The sequence below is a fragment of the Mytilus edulis genome, chromosome 11 (genome assembly GCF_963676685.1).
Source record: "Mytilus edulis chromosome 11, xbMytEdul2.2, whole genome shotgun sequence".
Taxonomy (NCBI): Eukaryota; Metazoa; Mollusca; class Bivalvia; order Mytilida; family Mytilidae; genus Mytilus; species Mytilus edulis.
In genome coordinates, this window is record NC_092354.1 from 18,908,630 (window position 1) to 18,935,212 (window position 26,583).

At 32.5% G+C, this 26,583-nt stretch overlaps 2 protein-coding genes across 2 annotated transcripts in view; both read left to right on the forward strand.

Annotated features, from left to right (window-relative positions):
• Positions 1 to 26,583, forward strand: part of LOC139495273 (adhesive plaque matrix protein 2) — a 227,403-nt gene that overhangs the window by 159,555 nt on the left and 41,265 nt on the right. The gene's annotated exons all lie outside the window — the stretch shown is intronic.
• On the forward strand, positions 2,178 to 7,113 carry LOC139495274 (uncharacterized). Its single transcript, XM_071283568.1, has 2 exons — positions 2,178 to 2,206; positions 6,538 to 7,113. Exon 2 carries the CDS (start codon positions 6,544 to 6,546, stop codon positions 7,033 to 7,035), a length of 492 nt encoding a protein of 163 aa, XP_071139669.1. The 5' UTR covers positions 2,178 to 2,206; positions 6,538 to 6,543; the 3' UTR covers positions 7,036 to 7,113.

A 26,583-nucleotide genomic window follows, 5' to 3' on the forward strand; every position in this document is an offset into this window, starting at 1 on the left:
GGATAACAAAGAGACATGTAAGTGCTAAATTATTTACTTTGGATTATGTACCTTACATGTAAATTAAGGCTTTTGTTAAACAACCTATATCCTCTGAGTTCAGTATTTTTGTGATTTTACTTTTTCCTATTACTCATGTGTGAAATTGTTTATAACACCTGTCACCCATGACTGGATTATTGACCAACCAGTGAAAATAGGTTGTGGTCAAGGGAGCTAAATTACAAGGTAATTTTTGATTGGTGAAAACAGGAGAAAGTTAAGAAATCAGTGATCATGTGACCACGCCCGCATGGAAACAATCTATGTTTTCAACGGTCACTTTGATTACTGATTTCAAATAATAAACATCAATATTTACTAGAACTTTCTCTTGTTTTACACCAGGTAAGTTGAAGTATATTTTTTGTATTTTTGTTTATTTAAATTAAAGAGTTTTAATTACTTTATATTTTTGAAAATCTAACTAAAGTTAAGATTCAGTTTATGAAATTCACTTAAATTAATTGTATATATTTTGTATATATTTTCTTTCGTTTCCATTGTGATTAATTACTTTTGTGTTGGTTACGCTTAGGACACGATACTTTTTATTTATGTAAACAATTGAGAAATGTTTCAAGAATTTATTTTATACAAATCTATTCTATGTTTAGAAATATATAATTGATTTCAAAATAGTTATTTTCAAAAGATTAGAGAAAGTCCGGAAATATTTCATATTGTATCCGTATTAACTTTAAGTATTACAGTGTCCAGGGGAGATAATTTGTAATTTTATTTGCCGGGAGAAATGTCTTTTGTTGAAAAACTTTAAAGCAATGATTATAGAGTTAAATCGAAAGCTAAATAACAAAGACATGAAACCTTATTTTCTACTTTATTTATTCTGTAAGTTGTGTTATTATATTTTATTTATATATTGTATATATTAAGTTCATAAAATAGGTTATTGTAAGCGACACTTGTCCGCAGGATTTCATTTTGTTTACAAAATTGTTTGAACATTTAAATTGAATTTAGTTGATTTTATTATAATACACACATACACGGAACTCGTGACAGGAGTACATGTTTGTTACACATATTGTTTATATTGTTATACATATTGTTTATATTGTTTATATTGTGTGTGGGTTCGTGGCCTAGTGGTTAAGACCGATGGCTACAGTGCTGAAGGTCCCGGGTTCCATCCTGGCTCGGGGCGCTGGAATTTCAGTACTATTAGTAGGGTGATTTTCACCCTCCCACACACATCTCTGGTACCTAGACCGGAGAATAAACTAGAATGGGTACTTTGGGGGCCTCGGTAGGTCAAAGTGGTCCCCGACTTTGACCTGGAGATCAATCTATAGATATCTCTTCGGTTTGTCTGTTCCCGCCGAGAAGCCCGGTGGTTTTTCTCCGAGTTCTTCGGCTTCCTCCACCATAATAACAGACTTCCATGTGTCTCCTAACACTCCCTCTGTGTTGGGTTGGGGATTGTCCTGGTGGTGGGTTGTATATATGTTAGTGACACATCTCCATTAATCCTGATAGGGAGTGTACACGGATTCCACTGTACCCTTGCAGCAATCGAGGGATGCTCCGTTCACGGAGGGATCTTCGTACATACATACATACATACATACATGGGTATATTCTATATTTTAATATTTTGCAATAAGAGTAATTACTGTTTAAGAATTATGCAAAGTTATTTTACATACAAATTTATTCAGAATAAATTGTATTTGGTATTAGAATTTATGCATTTAAATATTAAGATAGTATGGCAATGATTTTATTGATTTTAAAAGCTAATTGTTTCCATAGCAACAAATTATTATACAAAACATTTGAAATTAAATATCCTTTTTAGTTGAAATGATTCGGTTTATTTAACATATTGTATTATGCATTAACCTGTACGTAAAGTTTTGTAAAGCTGTTTCACTTGATAAAATAGAGTTTGGGCAAGTTTTATTTAATTAGTTAAAATTTGCATAGAGTTATGTCCCTTAATTTAGTTCATTTGTGAAATTCTAAATTTATTATCAAGTGAGACTTGCTATTTTATTGTGTAAAATCTGTAGCACTTTGATTACTGATTTCAAGAAATAAACATCTATATTTACTAGAACTTTCTCTTGTTTTACACCAGGCACTAAAAGTCATCAGACTGAGACATGTGAGAGACGCAGCACAGAAAGTCAGTACGACAAAAGTAAGAGTTAAAAATTCCTTCTTTTAATTTAGATTTATTATGCATGTCTCTATACATAGTATGCGACGCGTAACAGTTTATGAGTAAGTGTTTGTTATGGATATATTTCTGACTGCATTTATGAAAGAAAATTTATAGAGCAGAGAATTTTGATTTTTTTTTTGTATCAATTTAAAATGTAGATTCAAATATTTTTCACTTCAAACAAAAAAGTAAAACTTCTTCAATAATGTATAGTTCGGCGTCCGCAAGAAAGAAGCAAAGGAAAGTGTTTATCTCTTCTTCACAAATACCTATTTCTCGTCCTGAATATGCATGAAATATTTGCCACTGGACATTAAGCAACCAACAATCAATCAATCAATCAAATACCTATTTCATTGAATCTCGATATTTTTCATGTTTATAATTTTTCTAACAATGACGTTCTACCTCCATAAGCCTGGAAATGACATGGCGGGTCACATATATAAACAATACACATAAAACATGCTATATAGGTTACAAGCCATATTATCAACAAGCGAAATATGTTTTTTTAAACGAATAAAGAGACAAGTCTGAGTCGTTCCAAGCACCGTTGTTTACATTGAAAACAAGAACAGGTTTAAATAAGAAATAAAACACACAAACCATCCAATTTTAATTTTGAGCAAAAAACTTATTGAGCACAAAAAATAATTTCTATCTGACAAGCGGGTCCCCTGGAAAATTTTCATCAGGTAAGTTCTTGGTCAGTCATTGATATAAAACGTTGCGGTCGAAAAGCAATAGATTTATAATTATTCATAATGACTAGTTCCGTCTAAATTAAACTTTGGATGAAAAAGCTAAAACCTTTTAATCTAATTAACAGGAATTTATAGACAAATTGAAAAAAAAAAATACGACTGCAACTAAGGTCAACTTTGATAATGATTGATAAACAACTTACCTTGAAACTAACAAGATAATATAAGGTATTAAATTGCTTAACAATTTGCATTTTACGTAGGAAAATATCTATGACTTGTGAATTTCGCTGGAGAAACTAAATGATAGTTAACCAGCCGCGATACTTTTCTAAATTGTGTACAAATCTTGTATGAGTATACAGTACCCTTCAAGAGTACCAACTCTCCCACACCCTACACCGAGGAAAATGTCGGAGCCACTCCGAAAAACTCCGATATTCCTCCCAAAATGTTGGGAGGAATTTGGGAGTAATCTCTCCCAAAATCAGGTAAATGTTTATTGTGATAACGAGCTCACTCTCTACACCGAGGAATTAATTGCCCTTATCCTACTTTGATCTATACCGGCACAAGACTGAATGGGTAATTGGATTACCTGACAGGTAAAGGTTGAAGTAATAAAGAATATATTTCCGGTCTACTGTACCAGTTTAAGTGTCAAACAGGTGTATAATTTTAAATGTCTTTAATACTAATTAAATTTCATTTGTGGTAATAAAAACTAAAGTCAAAATATTTTCGTATTTTTTGTTAGCCCATCTAAAAATATCTTAACCTTAATGTACTTGCTTTTAAAAAAAACGATTATAAAATATAGCGGAATATGTGAAAAACAAAATATTCTACTTCAAAGTTAAAGTCTTTATTTAAAAATTATAAGTCTAAAAGTTTTATATATGCAAGTAAAAAGGAAAATTTATTCACCATTCATTAGACAAAATAATTGCCCCGTAATAATTGTGTAAATCTACGGCATTTTCTTTTTACGATTATCTAATTGCTGGAATGAATAAAAGATTTAAAAGCAAAATGTTGTTGTTAATTCTTTCAATTGTATTCAAGTTTTATAAAAAAATGAAAACTACTTAATTTTGACCTCGATGTCTTCACCAGTAAATTAATATTTTATTGACGAAATGAGCATACTTGTGTAAAAATAACCGGAAACTTTCGCTAAAATAATTTGAGCAGTTAAATAAAATTACGTGTTTGAAAGTTTTGTATATTCAAGTAAAAAGGAAAATATTATTCACCATTCGTTATGCTTAACAATTACGGCATTTTCGTTTTACGATTTGTTGGCAGTACAGCAGAATAATAATACATTTCCGTTACAACAGGAATACTTCCAGCTGCATTAATTCAACTTTGTTTATTATTAACTTTCGCACAATGAATGTAAATTTGTGTATTTTCAACAAAAGATTTTAAAAACAATTATTTGCCGTGCGAAGACAATTCCACGATACACATCTCAGTTATCAACAGTTTGGGTTGAACTTGAACTTGACTTACTTAACAATGTTAAATGCTAAAAATAGTTAACATCAATGTTATCCACAGCACGAGTTTTTTAAAGGGCGGGAAAAAATATCGCGTACTAGTAAACTCAGGTGACCTTTCTGGCCGACCGTGGGAAAGTCCATTCAAGGTTTCTAAAGTTGCAGAACGACATTTTTGTGCAATCGTATTGAGGCTCCAGAAGGTCCTTTTACAATTGATTTATCAGGAAAATATAATTCTTATCCGAATAAACGTGAACACATTTTTAACTATTTGAATTTTAATGTTTTATCTTTCAAAAAAGAAAGTACATTTATAGTTATATGTCCATGGTCAATAATATAGATTTACAGTTGGTGATGTATTAATTGAAATTATGATGGAAATTGTCCGGGGTGATTGATTGTATTCAAATGACAATAATAATGATAATACGATAAAGAAATGCCAATTGTAGGCGGTTGGGAAATTTTGAAAATAAAATGATGACTGATTTAACTGGAATAGAATATTATGATGGGCAATTATGAGGTTTGATAAATTTTATTAATAATTAAAGGATTAGTGACCTATCGGATAGCGATAAGCGGATTACTTATCATCACAACTTTTAACATCTTTTGTAAACGTAAAATGATTGAGCGTCATAAACTTGTCAAACACCGGTAGAATTATAGTACATTTATTATATAATTAATGTGAAAATATTTTTCACTTTCCAAATTCAAATGACGAAATTAATATAAATACTTTCGTCAATTTGAAAACCGTTCCGTAAAATGCGAAAATGACGAGCACTATCAATATCACTTGAAATTATTTTCTTTGTCAACAGAGTTGTCATTTAACAGTTTCTGTTCGTAATTTGAATTATTCAAGTCTGTATAAATGTACCGAGGTGGTCAAACATAATATTTTACATTGCTCAATAAATTAAGTTTACTTGATGATCCGATGAATCGGGTTACCGAAAAAACAACATGATTTTATTAGCCAGTTGATTTTTTAATAATGAACAATTAATGCGCTTATATATTGCTTATTGAATAAGTTATAAAAGAAACTAATTGTGGCAAAATCGTCCTTGCTGAAAGAACACAGTTACACAATGTAAGACCTGACCGGACTGTAATAGAAACACAAAATAACAATTTTCTTCATACTTTTTCGTATGTAATTTCTATTTTAAAGATAACGGCATAAGACACAAATATAAAGGATAATAATTATCTTATTCTAAATGATATTGTCACATCTTTATCTGTCAAAGAAAGGAAAACATTTGTTCAATTTATAATACCGTGATTTTAAAGCACACCTGTGCAACCAAGATCGATTAAATGTTCAAAGGTAAATTATCTGGGTAATCCAATTATGTTGTCACGCGTCGTTAATTTGAAGTACATCCGATGGGCAATAAACCAATTAACAGCCACGCGGTGTTGGGAGAGAATCTTTGGAGGATTTTAGGAGTGAAATCCGCGGTACTCGGTGTGATTCCGAGAAACACGGAAATCGGAGAAAAAAGTTATCGAATCAATATTTTTGAAGAGTACTGTAATGCGCATAGCATGCGGCTTTTATTGTTCGACAATATTTGTGTCTTGAAATTGCCCTGATTTAGTAAAAATATATCCATTGATTTTGCAGAATGTTTGAAAAAAAAAACACTTTCTTGGACTATAATTACATGATACAAATTGATGACATTATATACAAAGTACAAAGCATTGACTCAAACTGAATAGCAAACTATGAATTGTTTATATCGAATTGTAGATTTTCAAATGTTTTTGGCCCAAGTATCACTTGCAAACACATGTTCATTTTATTTGATTTAGTAAACCAATTAAGGGGGTAGACCTTGGTACAGGGAGATAACTCTTTAAATCAGTTATGTGTTTGTAAAAGTCAAGTTTCCTCAATGAATTTTAAGCATTTACCTGAAACAGATTGAAAATAATCTATGTATCCTAGAAGCTTAGAACGTATTTATGAAAATGGCTGACACAAACGTACTGATGATTTTAAGAGTTATTTCCCTTAACCTAGGTCTACCACCTTAAGATAATGTTTTCAATTTATCATTTGCAGAATACAATGGATGTTTATATAGCTAATGCTAGTTCTCACAATGTTCATGTTAAAGTTGGATGCGATATCGAATACCAACAATTAGCTAATGTTGGTGTAGACGCAAATGCTGGTGCTTTTGGTGGAATAGGAGTACAAGTAACCAAGGAAACACAATGGAAAGAAGCTTCCAAAGTAGGATTTACAAAGTTGAATAGGTACTCTTCTATGGAATTCCACCCAGATTCACAGAAAAAGGTATGCTACGTGACCATAGAAACCAGAACAGACAGAGGAACAATTTCAATTTGTGAAAATCATCCACTGGCCAAAAACCGTGGATTGATAATTGATAGCTCCCTATATGTACACACCGCGAAAAAAGGATCAATGTGGACAGATATTGATGGAGTTAAACATAGACCAGATTTTGAAAACAAGGAAAGATTACCAAAAGATATTAAGTGTTCTGCCCTATCGTGTGTCCAAATGCCATCTCGTATTACAGATTCGAAATAATTGCTTCTTTTTGATGTGCAGAATAAAGCATTTTGTTCATTAGGTCTTTCCACCTTTCCATGGAAAGACCTTTTGATTTTGTTTTGATTATTCTTAGGTCTTTCCACCTTTCCGTGGAAAGACCTTTTGAATTTGTTCTGATTTTTATTAGGTCTTTTCACCTTTCCGTGGAAAGACCTTTTGATTTTGTTCTGATTATTAGGTCTTTCCACTTTTCCGTGGAAAGACCTATTGATTTGGTTCTGATTATTATTATTTTTCTTCCGCCTAAATTGTTTTCTTGCGTAGTTTTGTTGTTTCATAAGATATCGCTTAGATATTTGAAATATGATATTGTATAGTTTATACGCTTTAAAAATTTACAACAGCGAAACAAAATACTTTATGCTGTAAGAGTTATCTCCCCATACACTGTTTTTCTTGTGACCACTACTCCTTTGCAACCGTTAAAGATCACGACAAATTTATTTTACCAAATTGCTGGTTACATCTTACGGATAAGAATATTCATTTGGACCGAAGATTTACGGAGACTCTTTATGAGAGTTATTCACCCTTTTCCATTTGAATTAAGTGATATGAATTTTTAAATGGTAAACCATAAGTGATAGAGACCTAGGGTCTTTAGATTTGAGGTCCTTGTTACAAAAAAATGAAAATTAGGTCAAGGTCAAAGGTCAAGGTCATATTCTAAATTTTGATTTTGGCTTTTTTTCACTTATTTTCAAATACCCTATGACATATCGACAAATAATTTATAATAAATTGTTAATTGCGACATGTCGTTACTTGTAAATTTTAGTTGAAAGGGTGTGCAAACAAAAATTAGGAGTTTTTGCCCATCTTACATTTAGAATTACACGTAAAGTGATATTTATCATTAACCAAACATATTAACACTACAAAAGTCAAAAAGTCTGAAAAGACCAGTTTTTGTCTGAATTTGCATGAATTTTTACTCGACATTCTTAATTTGTCTAAATAATATTTAAAAATTCTTGACATAGTATTTATTTGTCTAATAAGGTTCTTGATTTTTCTTGACAAGTGTCTTGATAGTATGAACATTGTCTTAAAATTTCTCGACACTTCCTGTATCATCTGATTAGAGTCTGGATTAGTCTCGACCAATTCTTGACTGTCTTAAATTTGTCTCGATCTGTCTTGACATATTCTTGACATTCTTAATAATGTCTTAATCTGTCTTGATATTCTAAATAATGTCTGAATATGTCTCGACACATTCTTGACAGTCTTAATGTCTTGACACTTTCTCAACAGTATAAATATCGCCTGAAATGTGTACAGACTTATTCTGCACTGTTTATGACATTCTATTGCTGTTATATACTCCCTTTTTATTTTTGCTAAACTAAACTTTGAAGTATCAAGGATTAATTTGGTATAGTAAAATACCCTTTTGGTTCACCTAAGTTGGAATACCCTGATTAATCCCCCATGTAGTTTAGTTTTGATGGTTTTCACTTTCATTATAAGTCAATAAAACTGACAAACAGCATTTAGATTTTTACAATTCGCAAAACTGCCAGTCAAATATGCTTTACTAAAATAGGTGTCTTGTAGGCAGTTTATAATGCGACCATGTGTCTCTTTTGGACCCCACAATTCATCTTTTAGGTTTGTGTGGCTAAAAAAAGAAAGGGGGGGGGGGGGGTTACGTGTAGGTCAACAAATTTGTTCTCATCTTGATTAAAAAAACTTATTCATTTTTTCAGAACAACTCAAAAACATTTTTTATTCAAATTTGAGTGTTGAATTTTATAATTTTTCATCAAAATGATGATTTTCATCAATTTCATCTATTAAACAAATTTTGAAATTGTAGTGGCATGGCTGGTCAACTGATAAGTTGTATGGATGATTACAGGTAAATCAGTAATTTCTATTTAACAGTTGTGTGTATTCTGGGGTATGAATATCTTAATTTTATGGGGAACATCCTGTCAATGTGTAATACTTAATATATATTCCAACAGATGACATTACACAAATTTTTCATCTGTTAATGAATGATTTGTATATCATCATAATTTGCTATTTATATAAATCACATTTTTGTACAATAATTATTTACCATATTAACAAATGAATATTATGAATGTAGAATAAAATATGTCTACAGTATGATTGGTTTAAATCATTTAATTTATAAGATTGAGGAATCAAAATTTGTAATTTAAAAAAAAAAACACATTTAAATTGTTTTATTACAACACACCCACATTTAAATTATTTTATACATTAGATTTTATAGCCACATTTGCATTTTGTAAAAATATTTTGATGCCCAAATTTTCAATTATTTTAAATGCCAACTTTTATTTTTTGTTGTAAGTAGTGTAACTTGAAACAACAGTATATTATGTAAAGAAAAATAAAGATTAAAGTTATATCATGAATATTGGTCATGATTTGTAAAACTGAGAACTGTCAAGTAAATTTAAGACACAATTCCAAATGTTCAGAATATGTCAAGCCATACTGAGAAAAAATAAGAATGTCAAGAATATGTCGATAAATTTTAAGACAGTATTCAAATGTCAAGAATTTGTCAAGAAATTTTAAGACCATATTCAGAATGTCAAGAATATGTCAAGTAAATTTCATACAAATTTGATATAAATCAGAATTTGTCAAGAAAAATTAAGACACAAGTCATACTTTTGGAGAATGTCGAGTAAAAGTTCAGGCAAATCAAGACAAAAACTGGTCTTTTCAGACTTTTAGACTTTTGTAGTGTAAAGACCTAGGGTCTCTTGATTTAAGGTCCTTGGTTTGTGACCTTGAAATTGAGGTCAAGATCATAAGCTTATTGGACGTTCTAGATTTTGACCTTTGCTTTAAATTCATATTTATACATCATAAAGCCATAGGAACTGACAATTAAGACTGAATTTGAATATTTTCATATCAAAAAAGATCTTTATTAATTTTTTTTTTTCTTCCGCCTAATTTTTTTCTTGCGTAAAATTGATGTTTCAAAAGATGTGGCTTAGATATTTGGAATATGATATCCTATAGTTTTTACGCTTTTAAATTGACAACGGTGTAACCAAATACTTCACGTTGTAGGAGTTATCTCCCCAAACACTGTTTTGCTTGTGGCCACTACTCCTTCTCAACCGTAAAAGATTACGACAAAATTATTTTACCAAATTGCTCGTTACATCTTCCGGATTAGGATTTTAATTTTGACCGAAGCTATCCGGAGTCTCCAAATGAGAGTTATTCCCCCTTATGTATTTGATTGAAGTGATTTGCATTTCTAACTGGTAAACCATAAGTAAAATTGGCCTAGGGTTTTTGGATTTGAGGTCCTTGGTCCAAAAAAATGAAAATTAGGTCAATGTAAAAGGTCAAGGTCATATTCGAAATTTTTGATTTTGGCTAATTTTCACTCATTATCAAAAACTTTGTATTATACCGACAAATATTTTTACTAAATTGCTAGTTGCAACATGTCGTAACTTATATATTTTAGTTGAATGGGTTTGTAAACAATAAATGGGAGTTTTCCCCCTCTAATTTTTAGAATTATGCGTAACGTGATATAACTCATTAACCTTATATATTCAAGACCTTGGGTCTTTTGATTTGAGATCATAGGTCTGTGACCTTGAAATTGAGGTAAAGGTCATAGGTTAAAACGTCGTTCTATATTTTGACCTTTGCTTTAAATTCATAAGAAAGCCATAGGAACTGACATTTTAAACTGATTTTTTATATGTTGATAACAAAATAGATCTTTACTGGTGGAAAAACATTCAATTGTTCTCTGAACAATTGTTTTTTTAATTTGTACACATCTTTTTTGTAATAATAATAAAATATAGTTGTATGTGTTGTTTACTTATCTTTATAAAGAGACAACAATCATTTGTTTTCGTTATGTATCTCAAACTTATATATTTGTAAAGGGAGCTGTATTGACATTTTCAGATTTATATAATTTGAAAAGTCTACATTTCACATCAAATATTAACAGTATGTTGAAATAATGTCAATAGCTCTTTCATGCCTTCTGGCAATCTTTTAGACACTACATTTAGGAATAATCATAAAATATATATACACGTATTAAGATTCACAAGAGCCAATTGTCATGAAAACACCTTTAAGATATATATATACATTGTATATATACAACTCGTCTAAACATCAACCCAACAATGTTAGATCTGTAAATTTGCTTTCGCAAATTTTTTGTTCTTCCCTCGCCGGGATTCGAACCCATGCTACTGTGATATCGTGACACCAAATCGCCTGCACTGCAGCCATCCCGCTAGACCACACGACCACCTGGGCTCTCAAAAAAAAGAGCTTTCGGTGGGCATGTGTTACCTTTCCACGTCAGTTTTAATCTAGCGGCGTACTACAGTACATGATATATAAGGCATGAAGATGTTATTGTTACAGATCAGCTAAATTATCTATAGTGAAGTATCCTACAAATTAATGTAAGATACAGTCACAGAAAATAATTATATTCATAAGTACGTCTGAGTCAGTGACAACCCTACAACAGATGTATCCATCGGATCGCCATCAATGATGGTGATACATGGCTGTGTACATAATGTATATACAACTCGTCTAAACATCAACTTAACAATGTTAGATCTGTAAATTTGCTTTCGCAAATTTTTTGTTCTTCCCTCGCCGGGATTCGAACCCATGCTACTGTGATATCGTGACACCAAATCGCCTGCACACAATCTATTTTTTTTTTACCCTGTATATAATACATGTTATGCTTCAAAAATGAATAAAAAATGTCTCTTACGCAGAGTTTATTTTCGAAACACAGAATTTTTAACTGTGGATATATATCTCCCAGTTGACGTGATATTTCAGGGCTTGTGTTTCCTATACTGATTTCCTTGATAGAGAATGGTTTCTATAAGGAAGCTATAAAACGGATAGTTCATACTGGGGAAGTTGAAATCATTCCGAAAAAAAATTTACAAACGCATCACGAGTTACTTTGAGTGGACGTTATGACAGAGAACGAAGGATATGTCCTAATCGTATTAACCAAAGTCTTACCCGCATCCTCTCCAGTTTGATTTACCAAATACGACTTACCATCAGGTTTGCATTTATATGAGCAACGTGACGTGTTCTTTGTGTGTATCGGTATCGGTTTATGCTGTCGGAAAACCTGTGATCACCCATGGTGTCTTGAGAGTTTGGTGTAAGTCAGTTCTTATTTTCCACGTTATTGTCATACTTAAAACTATTGTGTGTCTTCTGACCGTTTTCATTTTCACCTTGGCGTTATCAGGTTGTTCCAACGTTTGGGGTTGAGTGTCCATTTGGTACTTTTGCCTCTCTTTGTCATAAGACTTTTAAAACAAACCAAATTTTATCACATAAAAGAGATCTACAATCTGCTTTTGAAATTGCACTTTATATAATGGATGTCGTTTTTTTTTTGTGTTACATCTACGTTATGATACTGTCATCTCTGCGATACAGTTCGTGATTTTTTACCATTTCTAAATATACATACAGTTTCTGTTTCGACCTGCAAAAACAAACACGTGTTACACTAAGCAGCGTTTAATAAAAAATCAGTTGGTCACAAAAACAGAATATAAGAGATACATATAATCAATTATGCAAGTCATAAAGTAATTATCGGGTATACAAGATATATATATATATATATATACATGTATATACACGTGTCTCATGTCTATCTCTAGATTCACCTTCCGTGACAAGGTAACACTACGACTATTGAAGTTATATTTTAATATAGGGGATGTGGTCGAGTGATCTAGAGCGCTGGACATGAGGCTAAGCGATTGGTGTTGTAGTGTATCAAAGGTGTGAGTTCGAATCCCGCTGAGGGACGGACAAAAATTTGTCAATAGAAAATCTAACTCTAACATTGTTTGGTGTAATTTTCAGACTTATATATATATATAATAGAAAGATGTTGTATGAGTGCCAATGAAACAATTTAAAGTAATCCATTATAGGTCAAGTTACAGTCTTCAACACCTAGCCATGGCTCACACCGAACAACGATCTATAAAGGGTCCCAAAAAAAGATGCTAAATATGCTTATATTTGTTTCTTATAATACGATTGTCTCATGTATGCTTTTCTTTTATAAAACGTGATCGATTTCTCTGTGGGAGCATCAGTAGAAAACATTTATCTTTTAGAAACAAACAAAATAATAAATGGAAAAAAAAGTTCGTCAAAAGGACTTTTTGTACCTTTTCGCATGGACTGGCTCATATACAATCAATAATAATGAACTGAAGTTTCTGTTAAAAAAAACCGCAAACCTTTAATTAGGTCTTTCCACTTTTCCGTGGAAAGACCTATTGTATTTGTTCTGATTATTAGGTCTTTCCACCTTTCCGTGGAAAGACCTATTGAATTTGTTCTGATTATTATTATTATTATTATTTTTTTTTTTTTTTTTTTCTTCCGCCTAATTTTTTTCTTGCGTATTATTGATGTTTCAAAAGATGTCGCTTAGATATTTGGAATATGGTATCGTATAGTTTATACGCTTTAAAAATTTACAACTGTGTAACAAAATACTTTACGTTGTAAGAGTTATCTCCCCAAACACTGTTTTTCTTGTGGCCACTACTCCTTCGCAACCGTTAAAGATTACGACAAATTTATTTTACCAAATTGCTCGTTACATCTTCAGGATTAGGATATTCATTTGGACCGAAGCTTTACGGAGACTCCATATGAGAGTTATTCCCCCTTTTCCCTTAAATTAAGTGATATGCATTTCTAAATGGTAAACCATAAGTGATAAAGACATAGGGTCTTTAGATTTGGGGTCCTTGGTCGAAAATAATAAAAATGAGGTCAAGGTCAAAGGTCAAGGTCATATTCTAAATTTTGATTTTGGCTTATTTTCATTTATTTTCAAATACCTTATGACATATCGACAAATAATTTTTCATAAATTGTTAGTTGCGACATGTCCTTACTTGTATATTTTGATTGAAAGGGTGCGCAGACAATAAATAGGAGTTTTTGCCCATCTTACATTTAGAATTACGCGTAAAGTGATATTACTAATAAACCAAACATATTAAAGACCTTGGGTCTTTTGATTTAAGGTCCTTGGTTTGTGAACTTGAAATTGAGGTCAAGGTCATAGGTTAATATGACGTTCTAGATTTTGACCTTTGCTTTAAATTCATATAAATACATCATACAGCCATAGGAACTAACATTTTAAACTGATTTTTAATATTTCAATATCAAAAAAGATCTTTTCTAGTGGAAAGACCTACAATTGTTCTCTGAACAATTGGTTTTTAATTATTATTAGGTCTTTCCACTTTTCCGTGGAAAGACCTATTGATTTTGTTCTGATTATTATTATTATTTTTTTTTTTCTTCCGCCTAATTTCTTTCTTGCGTAGTATTGTTGTTTCACAAGATGTCGCTTAGATATATGAAATATGATATCGTACAGTGTATGCGCTTTAAAAACTGACAACTGCGTAACCAAATACTTTACGTTGTAAGAGTTACCTCCCCAAACACTGTTTTTCTTGTGGCCACTACTCCTCCGTAACCGTAAAAGATTACGACAAATTTGTTTTACCAATTTGCTCATTACGTCTTCAGGATTAGGATCTTAAATTGAACGAAGCTATCCGGAGACTCCATATGAGAGTTATTTCCCCTTTTGCATTTGAGATAAGTGATATGCATATGAACTCGTGAACCTTTAGGCGTATAAACCTAGAACCGCTTTATTTGGTGTCCTGGGGTCCCAACTTAAAAAATGAGGTCAAGGTCAAAGGTCAAGGTCATGATCTAAATTTTGACATTCACTTCAAACTGCTTTTTCTTTGAAAAAAGTTAGGGGTAAATTTGAAACAAATGTGAGCAAAATGTTAGTCGCGACATTATTTATGTCGTGAAATTTTGTCGAAAAAATATGCGTAGTATTTTGGGGGTTTTCATGCCACTGAAATGGAAATATCAACAAATTTACTAATTATAGCTTCAAACTTTACAGCTCTCATGATGCGTACATGCAATTTATCTTTGTAAATAATCCAATGCCCACAACTACCTATCTAACACCCCCCCCCCCCTTTTTTTTTTAGGAATCCCATTTCTATTTTATTATAAAAATGCTAATCCATCTTTTTTATAAATAAATTTCTTTCTGAAATACAAATCTATTCATGCACAATAAAATATCTGCTCCAAATCATGTACATGTATTTCTGAGAATTGATCGATAAACGTTTTGTTAAAGTACTATAACACCGGCATTAATAGCATTTTTGTGTGCATGCAATGAATGAGTCGACCAGTGGTCAGCGGTCAGCGATTGGACAATAGTTTACCTGTAAAATAAATCGAGAAAATATATTTTCCGTTAGCAGTACAAATCACGTGCAGTCCGCTTAACGTTCCAATCTGGATTGAGAAATTAAAATCAATGATGTAGAAATCAATCCAAAGTTCGTAAAAAGTAGTAAAATCCTAGAATCAAACTTCTAAACATGCATTAAAAAAACAAATCTGTGTTCCCGTAGATACGTGTGCAAAAAATGCATGCACAATCCGACATCAATGACCTGTAAATGAAAGAAAATTAAATCCGTTTGCACATTCTTTATACATAGGTGCATGTGCTCAGGACGACGTCTCTCGCTGCAAAGGATTATAATAAACTATCTGTTTGACTATATCAGCTTGGTGACGTCACAATCGCTGCATCCGGTACTACCTAAAATCAAAAAGGGGTTTCCCCCTTTTCGAAAAAATTAAAATGTGCACGTACATTTCAAACCATGCAGGTCAGGTTCGATTTCCTTTAAATACAAAATTGAATACAATGCACACACAATAAGATCAATAAGTAAATAAGACACACATCCTGGGAAACCCTATAAAAAAAAAAAACATGTATAAAGGAAGATGCAAGGATTTTTTTATAGGCGTGTATATATATCCTTTCATGTTCCTACAAATATCATAATTTCAATACAACTAAAATGTTGCACGGACCCGTTTTTACGTGTTCCTAGAGGCTAGGTCTCAAGTGTTTAAACACGGGCACTAGGCTCTCAATGCCGTTTTCACGTGTTCACAGAGGCTAGGTCTCAAGTGTTTAAACACGGGCACTAGGCTCTCAATGCCGTTTTCACGTGTTCCTAGAGGCTAGGTCTCAAGTGTTTAAACACGGGCACTAGGCTCTCAATGCCGTTTTCACGTGTTCACAGAGGCTAGGTCTCAAGTGTTTAAACACGGGCACTAGGCTCTCAATGCCGTTTTCACGTGTTCACAGAGGCTAGGTCTCAAGTGTTTAAACACGGGCACTAGGCCCTCAATGCCGTTTTCACGTGTTCACAGAGGCTAGGTCTCAAGTGTTTAAACACGGGCACTAGGCTCTCAATGCCGTTTTCACGTGTTCACAGAGGCTAGGTCTCAAGTGTTTAAACACGGGCATTAGGCCCTCAATGCCGTTTTCACGTGTTCACAGAGGCTAGGTCTCAAGTGTTTAAACACGGGCACTAGGCTCTCAATGCCGTTTTCACGTGTTCACAGAGGCTAGGTCTCAAGTGTTTAAACACGGGCACTAGGCTCTCAATGCCGTTTTCACGTGTTCACAGAGGCTAGGTCTCAAGTGTTTAAACACGGGCACTAGGCCCTCAATGCCGTTTTCACGTGTTCCTAGAGGCTAGGTCTCAAGTGTTTAAACACAGGCACTAGGCTCTCAATGCCGTTTTCACGTGTTCACAGAGGCTAGGTCTCAAGTGTTTAAACACGGGCACTAGGCTCTCAATGCCGTTTTTCACGTGTTCACAGAGGCTAGGTCTCAAGTGTTTAAACACGGACACTAGGCCCTCAATGCCGTTTTCACGTGTTCCTAGAGGCTAGGTCTCAAGTGTTTAAACACAGGCACTAGGCTCTCAATGCCGTTTTCACGTGTTCACAGAGGCTAGGTCTCAAGTGTTTAAACACGGGCACTAGGCTCTCAATGCCGTTTTCACGTGTTCACAGAGGCTAGGTCTCAAGTGTTTAAACACGGGCACTAGGCCATCAATGCCGTTTTCACGTGTTCCGAGAGGCTAGGTCTCAAGTGTTTAAACACGGGAATTACGCTATCCAAATCCTTTTCAACGTGTTCCGTGAGGCTTCAACTCTATCTATCAATCAATCAATCAACTGATTAATCGACCGACCAACCAACCAACCAACCAACCAACCAATCAATCAATCTATCACTCAATTAATTAAGCAATTAATAAAAAATCAATCGTGTTTCAGAGGGGAAAGACCGTTAACAATTGTTTTTTAAACAATTGATTTATATTTATTATTTTTTTTTTTTTTTTCTTCCGCCTAATTTTTTTCTTGCGTAGTATTGATGTTTCAAAAGATGTCGCTTAGATATTTAGAATATGATATCGTAAAGTGTATGCGCTTTTAAAACTGACAACTGCGTAACCAAATACTTTGCGTTGTAAGAGTTATCTCCCCAAACACTGTTTTTCTTGTGGCCACTACTCCTTCGCAACCGTAAAATGTTACGACAAATTTATTTTACCAAATTGCTCATTACATCTTCAGGATTAGGCAATTCATTTGGACCGAAGCTTTCCAGAGACTCCATATGAGAGTTATTTCCCCTTATGTAAATGATATAAGTAATATGCATTTCTAACTGGTAAACCATAAGTGATAGAGACCTAGGGTCTTTAGATTTTAGGTCCTTGGTCCAAAAAAATGAAAATGAGGTCAAGGTCAAAGGTCAAGGTCATGTTCTAAATTTTGATTTTTGCTTATTTTCACTGATTTTCAAATACCGTATGACATATCTACAAATAATTTTTCATAAATTGTTAGTTGCGACATGTCCTTACTTGTATATTTTGGTTGAAAGGGTGCGCAGATAATAAATGGGAGTTTTTGCCCATCGTATATTTAGGTTTACCCGTAAAGTGATATTACTCTTTAACCAAACATATTAAAGACCTAGGGTCTTTTGATTTAAGATCCTTGGTTTGTGACCTTAAAATTGAGGTCAAGGTCATAGGTTAATAGGACGTTCTAGATTTTGACCTTTGCTTTAAATTGATATTAATACATCATAAAGCCATAGGAACTAACATTTTAAACTGATTTTTTATATTTCCATATCAAAATAAATCTTTACTAGTGGAAAGACCTTCAATTGTTCTCTGAACAATTGGTTTTTAATTATTATTATTTTTTTTTTTTTTTTTCTTCCGCCTAATTTTTTTTCTTGCGTATTATTGATGTTTCAAAAGATGTCGCTTAGATATTTGGAATAAGGTATCGTATAGTTTATACGCTTTAAAACTTTACAACTGTGTAACAAAATACTTTACGTTGTAAGAGTTATCTCCCCAAACACTGTTTTTCTTGTGGCCACTACTCCTTCGCAACCGTTAAAGATTACGACAAATTTATTTTACCAAATTGCTCGTTACATCTTCAGGATTAGGATATTCATTTGGACCGAAGCTTTACGGAGACTCCATATGAGAGTTATTCCCCCTTTTCCATTTAATTAAGTGATATGCATTTCTAAATGGTAAACCATAAGTGATAAAGACATAGGGTCTTTAGATTTGGGATACTTGGTCGAAAATAATAAAAATGAGGTCAAGGTCAAAGGTCAAGGTCATATTCTAAATTTTGATTTTGGCTTATTTTCATTTATTTTCAAATACCTTATGACATATCGACAAATAATTTTTCATAAATTGTTAGTTGCGACATGTCCTTACTTGTATATTTTGATTGAAAGGGTGCGCAGACAATAAATGGGAGTTTTTGCCCATCTTACATTTAGAATTACGCGTAAAGTGATATAACTAATAAACCAAACATATTAAAGACCTTGGGTCTTTTGATTTAAGGTCCTTGGTTTGTGAACTTGAAATTGAGGTCAAGGTCATAGGTTGATATGACGTTCTAGATTTTGACCTTTGCTTTAAATTCATATAAATACATCATAAAGCCATAGGAACTAACATTTTAAACTGATTTTTAATATTTCAATATCAAAATAGATCTTTACTAGTGGAAAGACCTACAATTGTTCTCTGAACAATTGGTTTTTAATTATTATTATTTTTTTTTTTTTTCTTCCGCCTAAATTTTTTTCTTGCGTAGTATTGATGTTTCAGAAGATGTCGCTTAGATATTTGGAATATGATGTCGTATAGTTTATACACTTTAAAAATTTACAACTGCGTAACAAAATAATTTACGTTGTAAGAGTTATCTCCCCAAACACTGTTTTTCTTGTGGCCACTACTCCTTCGCAACCGTAAAAGATTACGACAAATTTATTTTACCAAATTGCTCATTACTTCTTCAGGATTAGGCAATTCATTTGGACCGAAGCTATCTGGAGACTCCATATGAGAGTTATTTCCCCTTATGCATTTGATATAAGTGATATGCGTTTCTAACTGGTAAACCATAAGTGATAGAGACCGAGGGTATTTAGATTTGAGGTCCTTGGTGAAAAAAAAGGAAAATGAGGTCAAGGTCAAAGGTCAAGGTCATATTCTAAATTTTGATTTTGGCTTATTTTCACTTATCTTCAAATACCGTATGACATATAGACAAATATTTTTTCATAAATTGTTAGTTGCGACATGTCCTTACTTGCATATTTTGATTGAAAGGGTGCGCAGACTATAAATGGGAGTTTTTGCTCATCTTACATTTAGAATTACACATAAAGTGATATTACTCCTTAACCAAACATATTAAAGACCTAGGGTCTCTTGATTTGAGATCCTTGGTAAAAAAAAATGAAAATAAGGTCAAGGTCAAAGGTCAAGGTCATATTCTAAAATTTGATTTTGGCTTATTTTCACTTATTTTCAAATACTGTATGACATATTGACAAATATTTTTTCCTAAATTGTTAGTTGCGACAAGTCCTTACTTGTATATTTTGGTTGCAAGGGTGCGTATACAATAAATTGGAGTTTTTGTCCATCTTACATTTAGAATTACGCGTAAAGTGGTATTACTCATTAACCAAACATATTAAAGACCTAGGGTCTTATGATTTAAGGTCCTTGATTTGTGACCTTGAAATTTAGGTCAAGGTCATAGGTTAAAAGGACGTTCTAGATTTTGACCTTTGCTTTAAATTCATATAAATACATCATAAAGCCATAGGAACTAACATTTTGAACTGATTTTTCATATTTCAATATCAAAATAGACCTTTACTTGTGGAAAGACCTTCAATTGTTCTCTGAACAATTGGTTTTTAATTATTAGGTCTTTCCACCTTTCCGTGGAAAGACCTATTGAATTTGTTCTGATTATTATTATTATTTTTTTTTTTTTTTTTTTCTTCCGCCTAATTTTTTTTCTTGCGTATTATTGATGTTTCAAAAGATGTCGCTTAGATATTTGGAATATGGTATCGTATAGTTTATACGCTTTAAAAATTTACAACTGTGTAACAAAATACTTTACGTTGTAAGAGTTATCTCCCCAAACACTGTTTTTCTTGTGGCCACTACTCCTTCGCAACCGTTAAAGATTACGACAAATTTATTTTACCAAATTGCTCGTTACATCTTCAGGATTAGGATATTCATTTGGACCGAAGCTTTACGGAGACTCCATATGAGAGTTATTCCCCCTTTTCCCTTAAATTAAGTGATATGCATTTCTAAATGGTAAACCATAAGTGATAAAGACATAGGGTCTTTAGATTTGGGGTCCTTGGTCGAAAATAATAAAAATGAGGTCAAGGTCAAAGGTCAAGGTCATATTCTAAATTTTGATTTTGGCTTATTTTCATTTATTTTCAAATACCTTATGACATATCGACAAATAATTTTTCATAAATTGTTAGTTGCGACATGTCCTTACTTGTATATTTTGATTGAAAGGGTGCGCAGACAATAAATAGGAGTTTTTGCCCATCTTACATTTAGAATTACGCGTAAAGTGATATTACTAATAAACCAAACATATTAAAGACCTTGGGTCTTTTGATTTAAGGTCCTTGGTTTGTGAACTTGAAATTGAGGTCAAGGTCATAGGTTAATATGACGTTCTAGATTTTGACCTTTGCTTTAAATTCATATAAATACATCATACAGCCATAGGAACTAACATTTTAAACTGATTTTTAATATTTCAATATCAAAAAAGATCTTTTCTAGTGGAAAGACCTACAATTGTTCTCTGAACAATTGGTTTTTAATTTTTTTTTTTTTTCTTCCGCCTAATTTTTTTTCTTGCGTATTATTGATGTTTCAAAAGATGTCGCTCAGATATTTGGAATATGGTATCGTATAGTTTATACCCTTTGAAAATTTACAACTGCGTAACAAAATACTTTACGTTGTAAGAGTTATCTCCCCAAACACTGTTTTTCTTGTGGCCACTACTCCTTCGCACCCATTAAAGATTACGTCAAATTTATTTTACCAAATTGCTCGTTACATCTTCAGGATTAGGATATTCATTTGGACCGAAGCTTTACGGAGACTCCATATGAGAGTTATTCCCCCTTTTCCATTTAATTAAGTGATATGCATTTCTAAATGGTAAACGATAAGTGATAAAGACATAGGGTCTTTTGATTCGAGGTCCTTGGTCCAAAAAAATAAAAATGAGGTCAAGGTCAAAGGTCAAGGTCATATTCTAAATTTTGATTTTGGCTTATTTTCATTATTTTCAAATACCTTTTGACATATCAACAAATAATTTTTAATAAATTGTTAGTTGCGACATGTCCTTACTTGTATATTTTGGTTGAAAGGGTGCGCAGACAATAAATGGGAGTTTTTGCCCATCTTACATTTAGAATTACTCGTAAAGTGATATTACTAATAAACCAAACATATTAAAGACCTAGGGTCTTTTGATTTAAGGTCCTTGGTTTGTAAACTTGACATTGAGGTCAAGGTCATAGGTTAAGATGACGTTCTAGATTTTGACCTTTGCTTTAAATTCATATAAATACATCATAAAGCCATAGGAACTAACATTTTAAACTGATTTTTCATATTTCAATATCAAAATAGATCTTTACTAGTGGAAAGACCTACAATTGTTCTCTGAACAATTGGTTTTTAATTATTATTATTATTTTTTTTTTTTATTCCGCCTAAATTTTTTTCTTGCGTAATATTGATGTTTCAAAAGATGTCGCTTAGATATTTGGAATATGATGTCGTATAGTTTATATGCTTTAAAAATTTACAACTGCGTAACAAAATACTTTACGTTGTAAGAGTTATCTCCCCAAACACTGTTATTCTTGTGGCCACTACTCCTTCACAACCTTAAAAGATTACGACAAATTTATTTTACCAAATTGCTCATTACATCTTAACGATTAGGATATTCATTTGGGCCGAAGCTTTACGGAGACTCCATATGAGAGTTATTCCCCTTTTTTATTTAAATTAAGTGATATGCATTTCTAAATAGTAAACCATAAGTGATAGAGACCAAGGGTCTTTAGATTTGAGGTCCTTAGTAAAAAGAAATGAAAATTAGGTCAAGGTCAAAGGTCAAGGTCAAATTCTAAATTTTGATTTTGGCTTATTTTCACTTATGTTCATTAACTTTATAAGATTTCGACAATTTTTTTACTAAATTGTTAGTTGCGACATGTCATAACTTATGAATTTTGATTGGAAGGGTGCGTACACAAAAAATGGGAGTTTTTGCCCCTCATATATTTAGAATTATGCGTAAAGTGATATTACTCATCAACCATACATAATACAGACCTAGGGTCTTTTGATTTGGGATCCTTGGTTTATGACCTTGAAATTGAGGTCAAGGTCATAGGTTAATTGGACGTTCTAGATTTTGACCTTTTGCTCGAAATTCATATTTTTATATCATAAAGCCATAGCAACTGACATTTTCAACTGAATCTTAATATTTTCATATCAAAATAGATCCTTATTGGTTGAAAGACCTTCAATTGTTCTTTGAACAATTGGTTTTTAATTTTTTTTTTTTTTTCCGCCTAATTTTTTTTCTTGCGTAGTATTGATGTTTTAAAAGATGTCGCTTAGATATTTGGAATATGATATTGTATAGTTTATACGCTTTAAAAATTTACAACGACATAACAAAATACCTTACGTTGTAAGAGTTATCTTCCCAAACACTGTTTTTCTTGTGGCCACTACTCCTTCGAAACCGTAAAGGATTACGACAAATTTATTTTACCAAATTGCTCATTACGTCTTAAAGATTAGGGTATTCATTTGGACCGAAGCTTGATGGAGACTCCATATGAGAGTTATTCCCCCTTTTTCATTTGATTGAAGTGATATGCATTTCTAACTGGTAAACCATAAGTGATAGAGACCTAGGGTCCTCAGATTTGAGGTCCTTGGTCCAAAAAAATGAAAATGAGGTCAAAGTCAAAGGTCAAGGTCATCTTCTAAATTTTGATTTTGGCTTATTTTCACTTATTTTCAAATACCTGATGACATATTGACAAATAATTTTTCATGAATTGTTAGTTGCGACATTTCCTTACTTGTATATTTTGGTTAAAAGGGTGCGCAGACAATAAATGGGAATGTTTGCCCATCTTACATTTAGAACAACGCGTCAAGTGATATTACTCATTAACCAAACATATTAAAGACCTAGGGTTTAAGGTCCTTGGTTTGTGACCTTGAAATTGAGGTCAAGGTCATCGGTTAATAGGACGTTCTAGATTTTGACCTTTGCTTTAAATTCATATTAATACATTATAAAGCCATAGGAACTAACATTTTAAACTGATTTTTCATATTTCAAAATCAAAATAGAATTTTACAAGTAGAAAGACCTTCAATTGTTCTCTGAACAATTGGTTTTTAATTTTTTTTTTTTCTTCCGCCTAATTTTTTTTCTTGCGTAGTATTGAGGTTTCAAAAGATGTCGCTTAGATATTTGAAATATGATATCATATAGTTTATACGCTTTAAAAATTTACAACGACAAAATAAAATACTTTACAGTGTAAGAGTTATCTCCCCTAACACTGTTTTTCTTGTGGCCACTACTCCTTCGCAACCGTAAAAGATTACGACAAATTTATTTTACCAAAGTGCTCGTTACATATTCAGGATTAGGATATTCATTTGGACCGATGCTTTATGGAGACTCCATATGAGAGTTATTCCCCCTTTTTCATTTGATTCAAGTGATATGCATTTCTAACTAGTAAACCATAAGTGATAGAGACCGAGGGTATTTAGATTTGAGGTCCTTGGTGAAAAAAAAGGAAAATGAGGTCAAGGTCAAAGGTCAAGGTCATATTCTAAATTTTGATTTTGGCTTATTTTCACTTATCTTCAAATACCGTATGACATATAGACAAATATTTTTTCATAAATTGTTAGTTGCGACATGTCCTTACTTGCATATTTTGATTGAAAGGGTGCGCAGACTATAAATGGGAGTTTTTGCTCATCTTACATTTAGAATTACACATAAAGTGATATTACTCCTTAACCAAACATATTAAAGACCTAGGGTCTTTTGATTTAAGGACCTTGGTTTGTGACCTTGAAATTGAGGTCAAGGTCATAGGTTTATAGGACGTTCTAGATTTTGACCTTTGCTTTAAATTCATATAAAATACATCATAAAGCCATAGGAACTAACATTTTAAACTGATTTTTCATATTTCAATATCAAAATAGATCTTTACTTGTGGAAAGACCTTCAATTGTTCTCTGAACAATTGGTTTTTAATTATTATTCATTTTTTTTTCTACATGTGGTGCAAAAAATTAATACAAAGAGATGAAAATACCCATGCAAATAAAAGGATCTTCTAGCCTCACACTAACTGATACTTGTGCATAATCTTTCTAAATGACATATATATACAGTCCTCCAAAAGTTAAGCACCACCGAAATATAACTGGCAATATTTTTTAACTATTGCCAAAAAATATGAATGTTTACCTTTAACATACACAAAGAAAATTCATTAGGACCAAAAAGATTGAACTCCGATAAATCAGTCAAGCAAACTTTTATCAAAGGTCATCTGCGCATTGACAAATACACTGTTTCTCCAGGTGGTCGTGTAAGTGTTCGTACATTGGTCCGTCGACTTCATAGAGGCAAACGAAGAGCAAGTCGTGGTGTATAGATACCTGTACCTACAAGCAGGAACTCTACCGACAGCTTTAAATTGGATAATAACCATATATGCTTGAACATAAGAACCTGACAAAACACTCATTGGTCAGATCGGAGTCAGTTTCCTTTACTGTCAGTAGACGCCATAATACGAATTTCGCGGGGAAAAAAGGCGTATGACAAAAAACAATCTTTGCACAAGGACTACATTCAGTGCTGGTGGTGTTCCACTGCGGGGTTGCTTCTAATACCGTTATAAGCTGGGTATGCATATTCTGCAGGGTAACATAAACGGACAGACATACAGAGATTTGGTGCCTTAAAACATTGTAGTCCCTCATTTTAATAATCCCCTACTAGCGTCAACATTGTCAAAGACCCTTGTACCTGAATGACAAGGCTATACCACACAGGGCAAGAATTTTTACCGAGTCCAAAGAGCAACCAGCCATTTACACATAATTTTTGGCCTTCCTTGACTCCATACATAAATCCTATCAAACATGTTTGAGATGCCATTGTCGGAAATCTCAGTCGCAGAGATCAACCTTTACAAAAGTTTTGATTTGAAAGTGGCATTTGTTGTTTAATGCAACAGATTTCCTCAACTAAAGTTTTGAAGGCGTGTACCGAGAATGATACGTCTTGTTATGAAACTGTACCGGAAGAGAATTTGTTACACATGCTATTGACTCAAATATTGACATTAAATTTGCCTAACATACCAAGGATTACAATTATATGTAGAAAATTTTAATGATATTGGGTGATTAATTGTTGAAAAAAAATAAAATCACAGTGAAACTTAAATTCCGTTTCTGAATTGTGTAATTTACACTATTTCTATGAACGAAAAACCTACATACATAGAACCTTCATAAGTGACCAAAATTATATTTGTGGTTTGTTTATGGTATCCATTAGCAAAATTGCTATATGATTGTTTTCTATTTTTCGAGGAATAATTGATTTTTAAATTTGAAAAACAATCGATGCAATAAAAGTAGGTGGGGCTTAACTTTTGGAGGAATGTATATTAACTATGGATTTCTTTGTATTTGCTAAACGTGAATGATATCTATTTTATCAACCTTGACATCAAAGACCAAAATAAATAAGTTCATTTGATATTGAATGGAGCAAACAAAAGAAAACAAAAAAGAAAATCAGCAATTTTTACAATCAACATATACTGTGGATCCATTTATTTTCGTGGGTACCAATTTTCGTGGATTAAGGAAAACTTGTATGTTCATGGATATTTAATGTGTGGTTTTGCCAAAGGTCTGCATAAACGCCTATAGAAAACTTGTTTTTCGCTGAACATTTAATTTCGTGGTTAACCTGTTACCACGAAATCCACGAAAATTGGTATCCAACGAATAA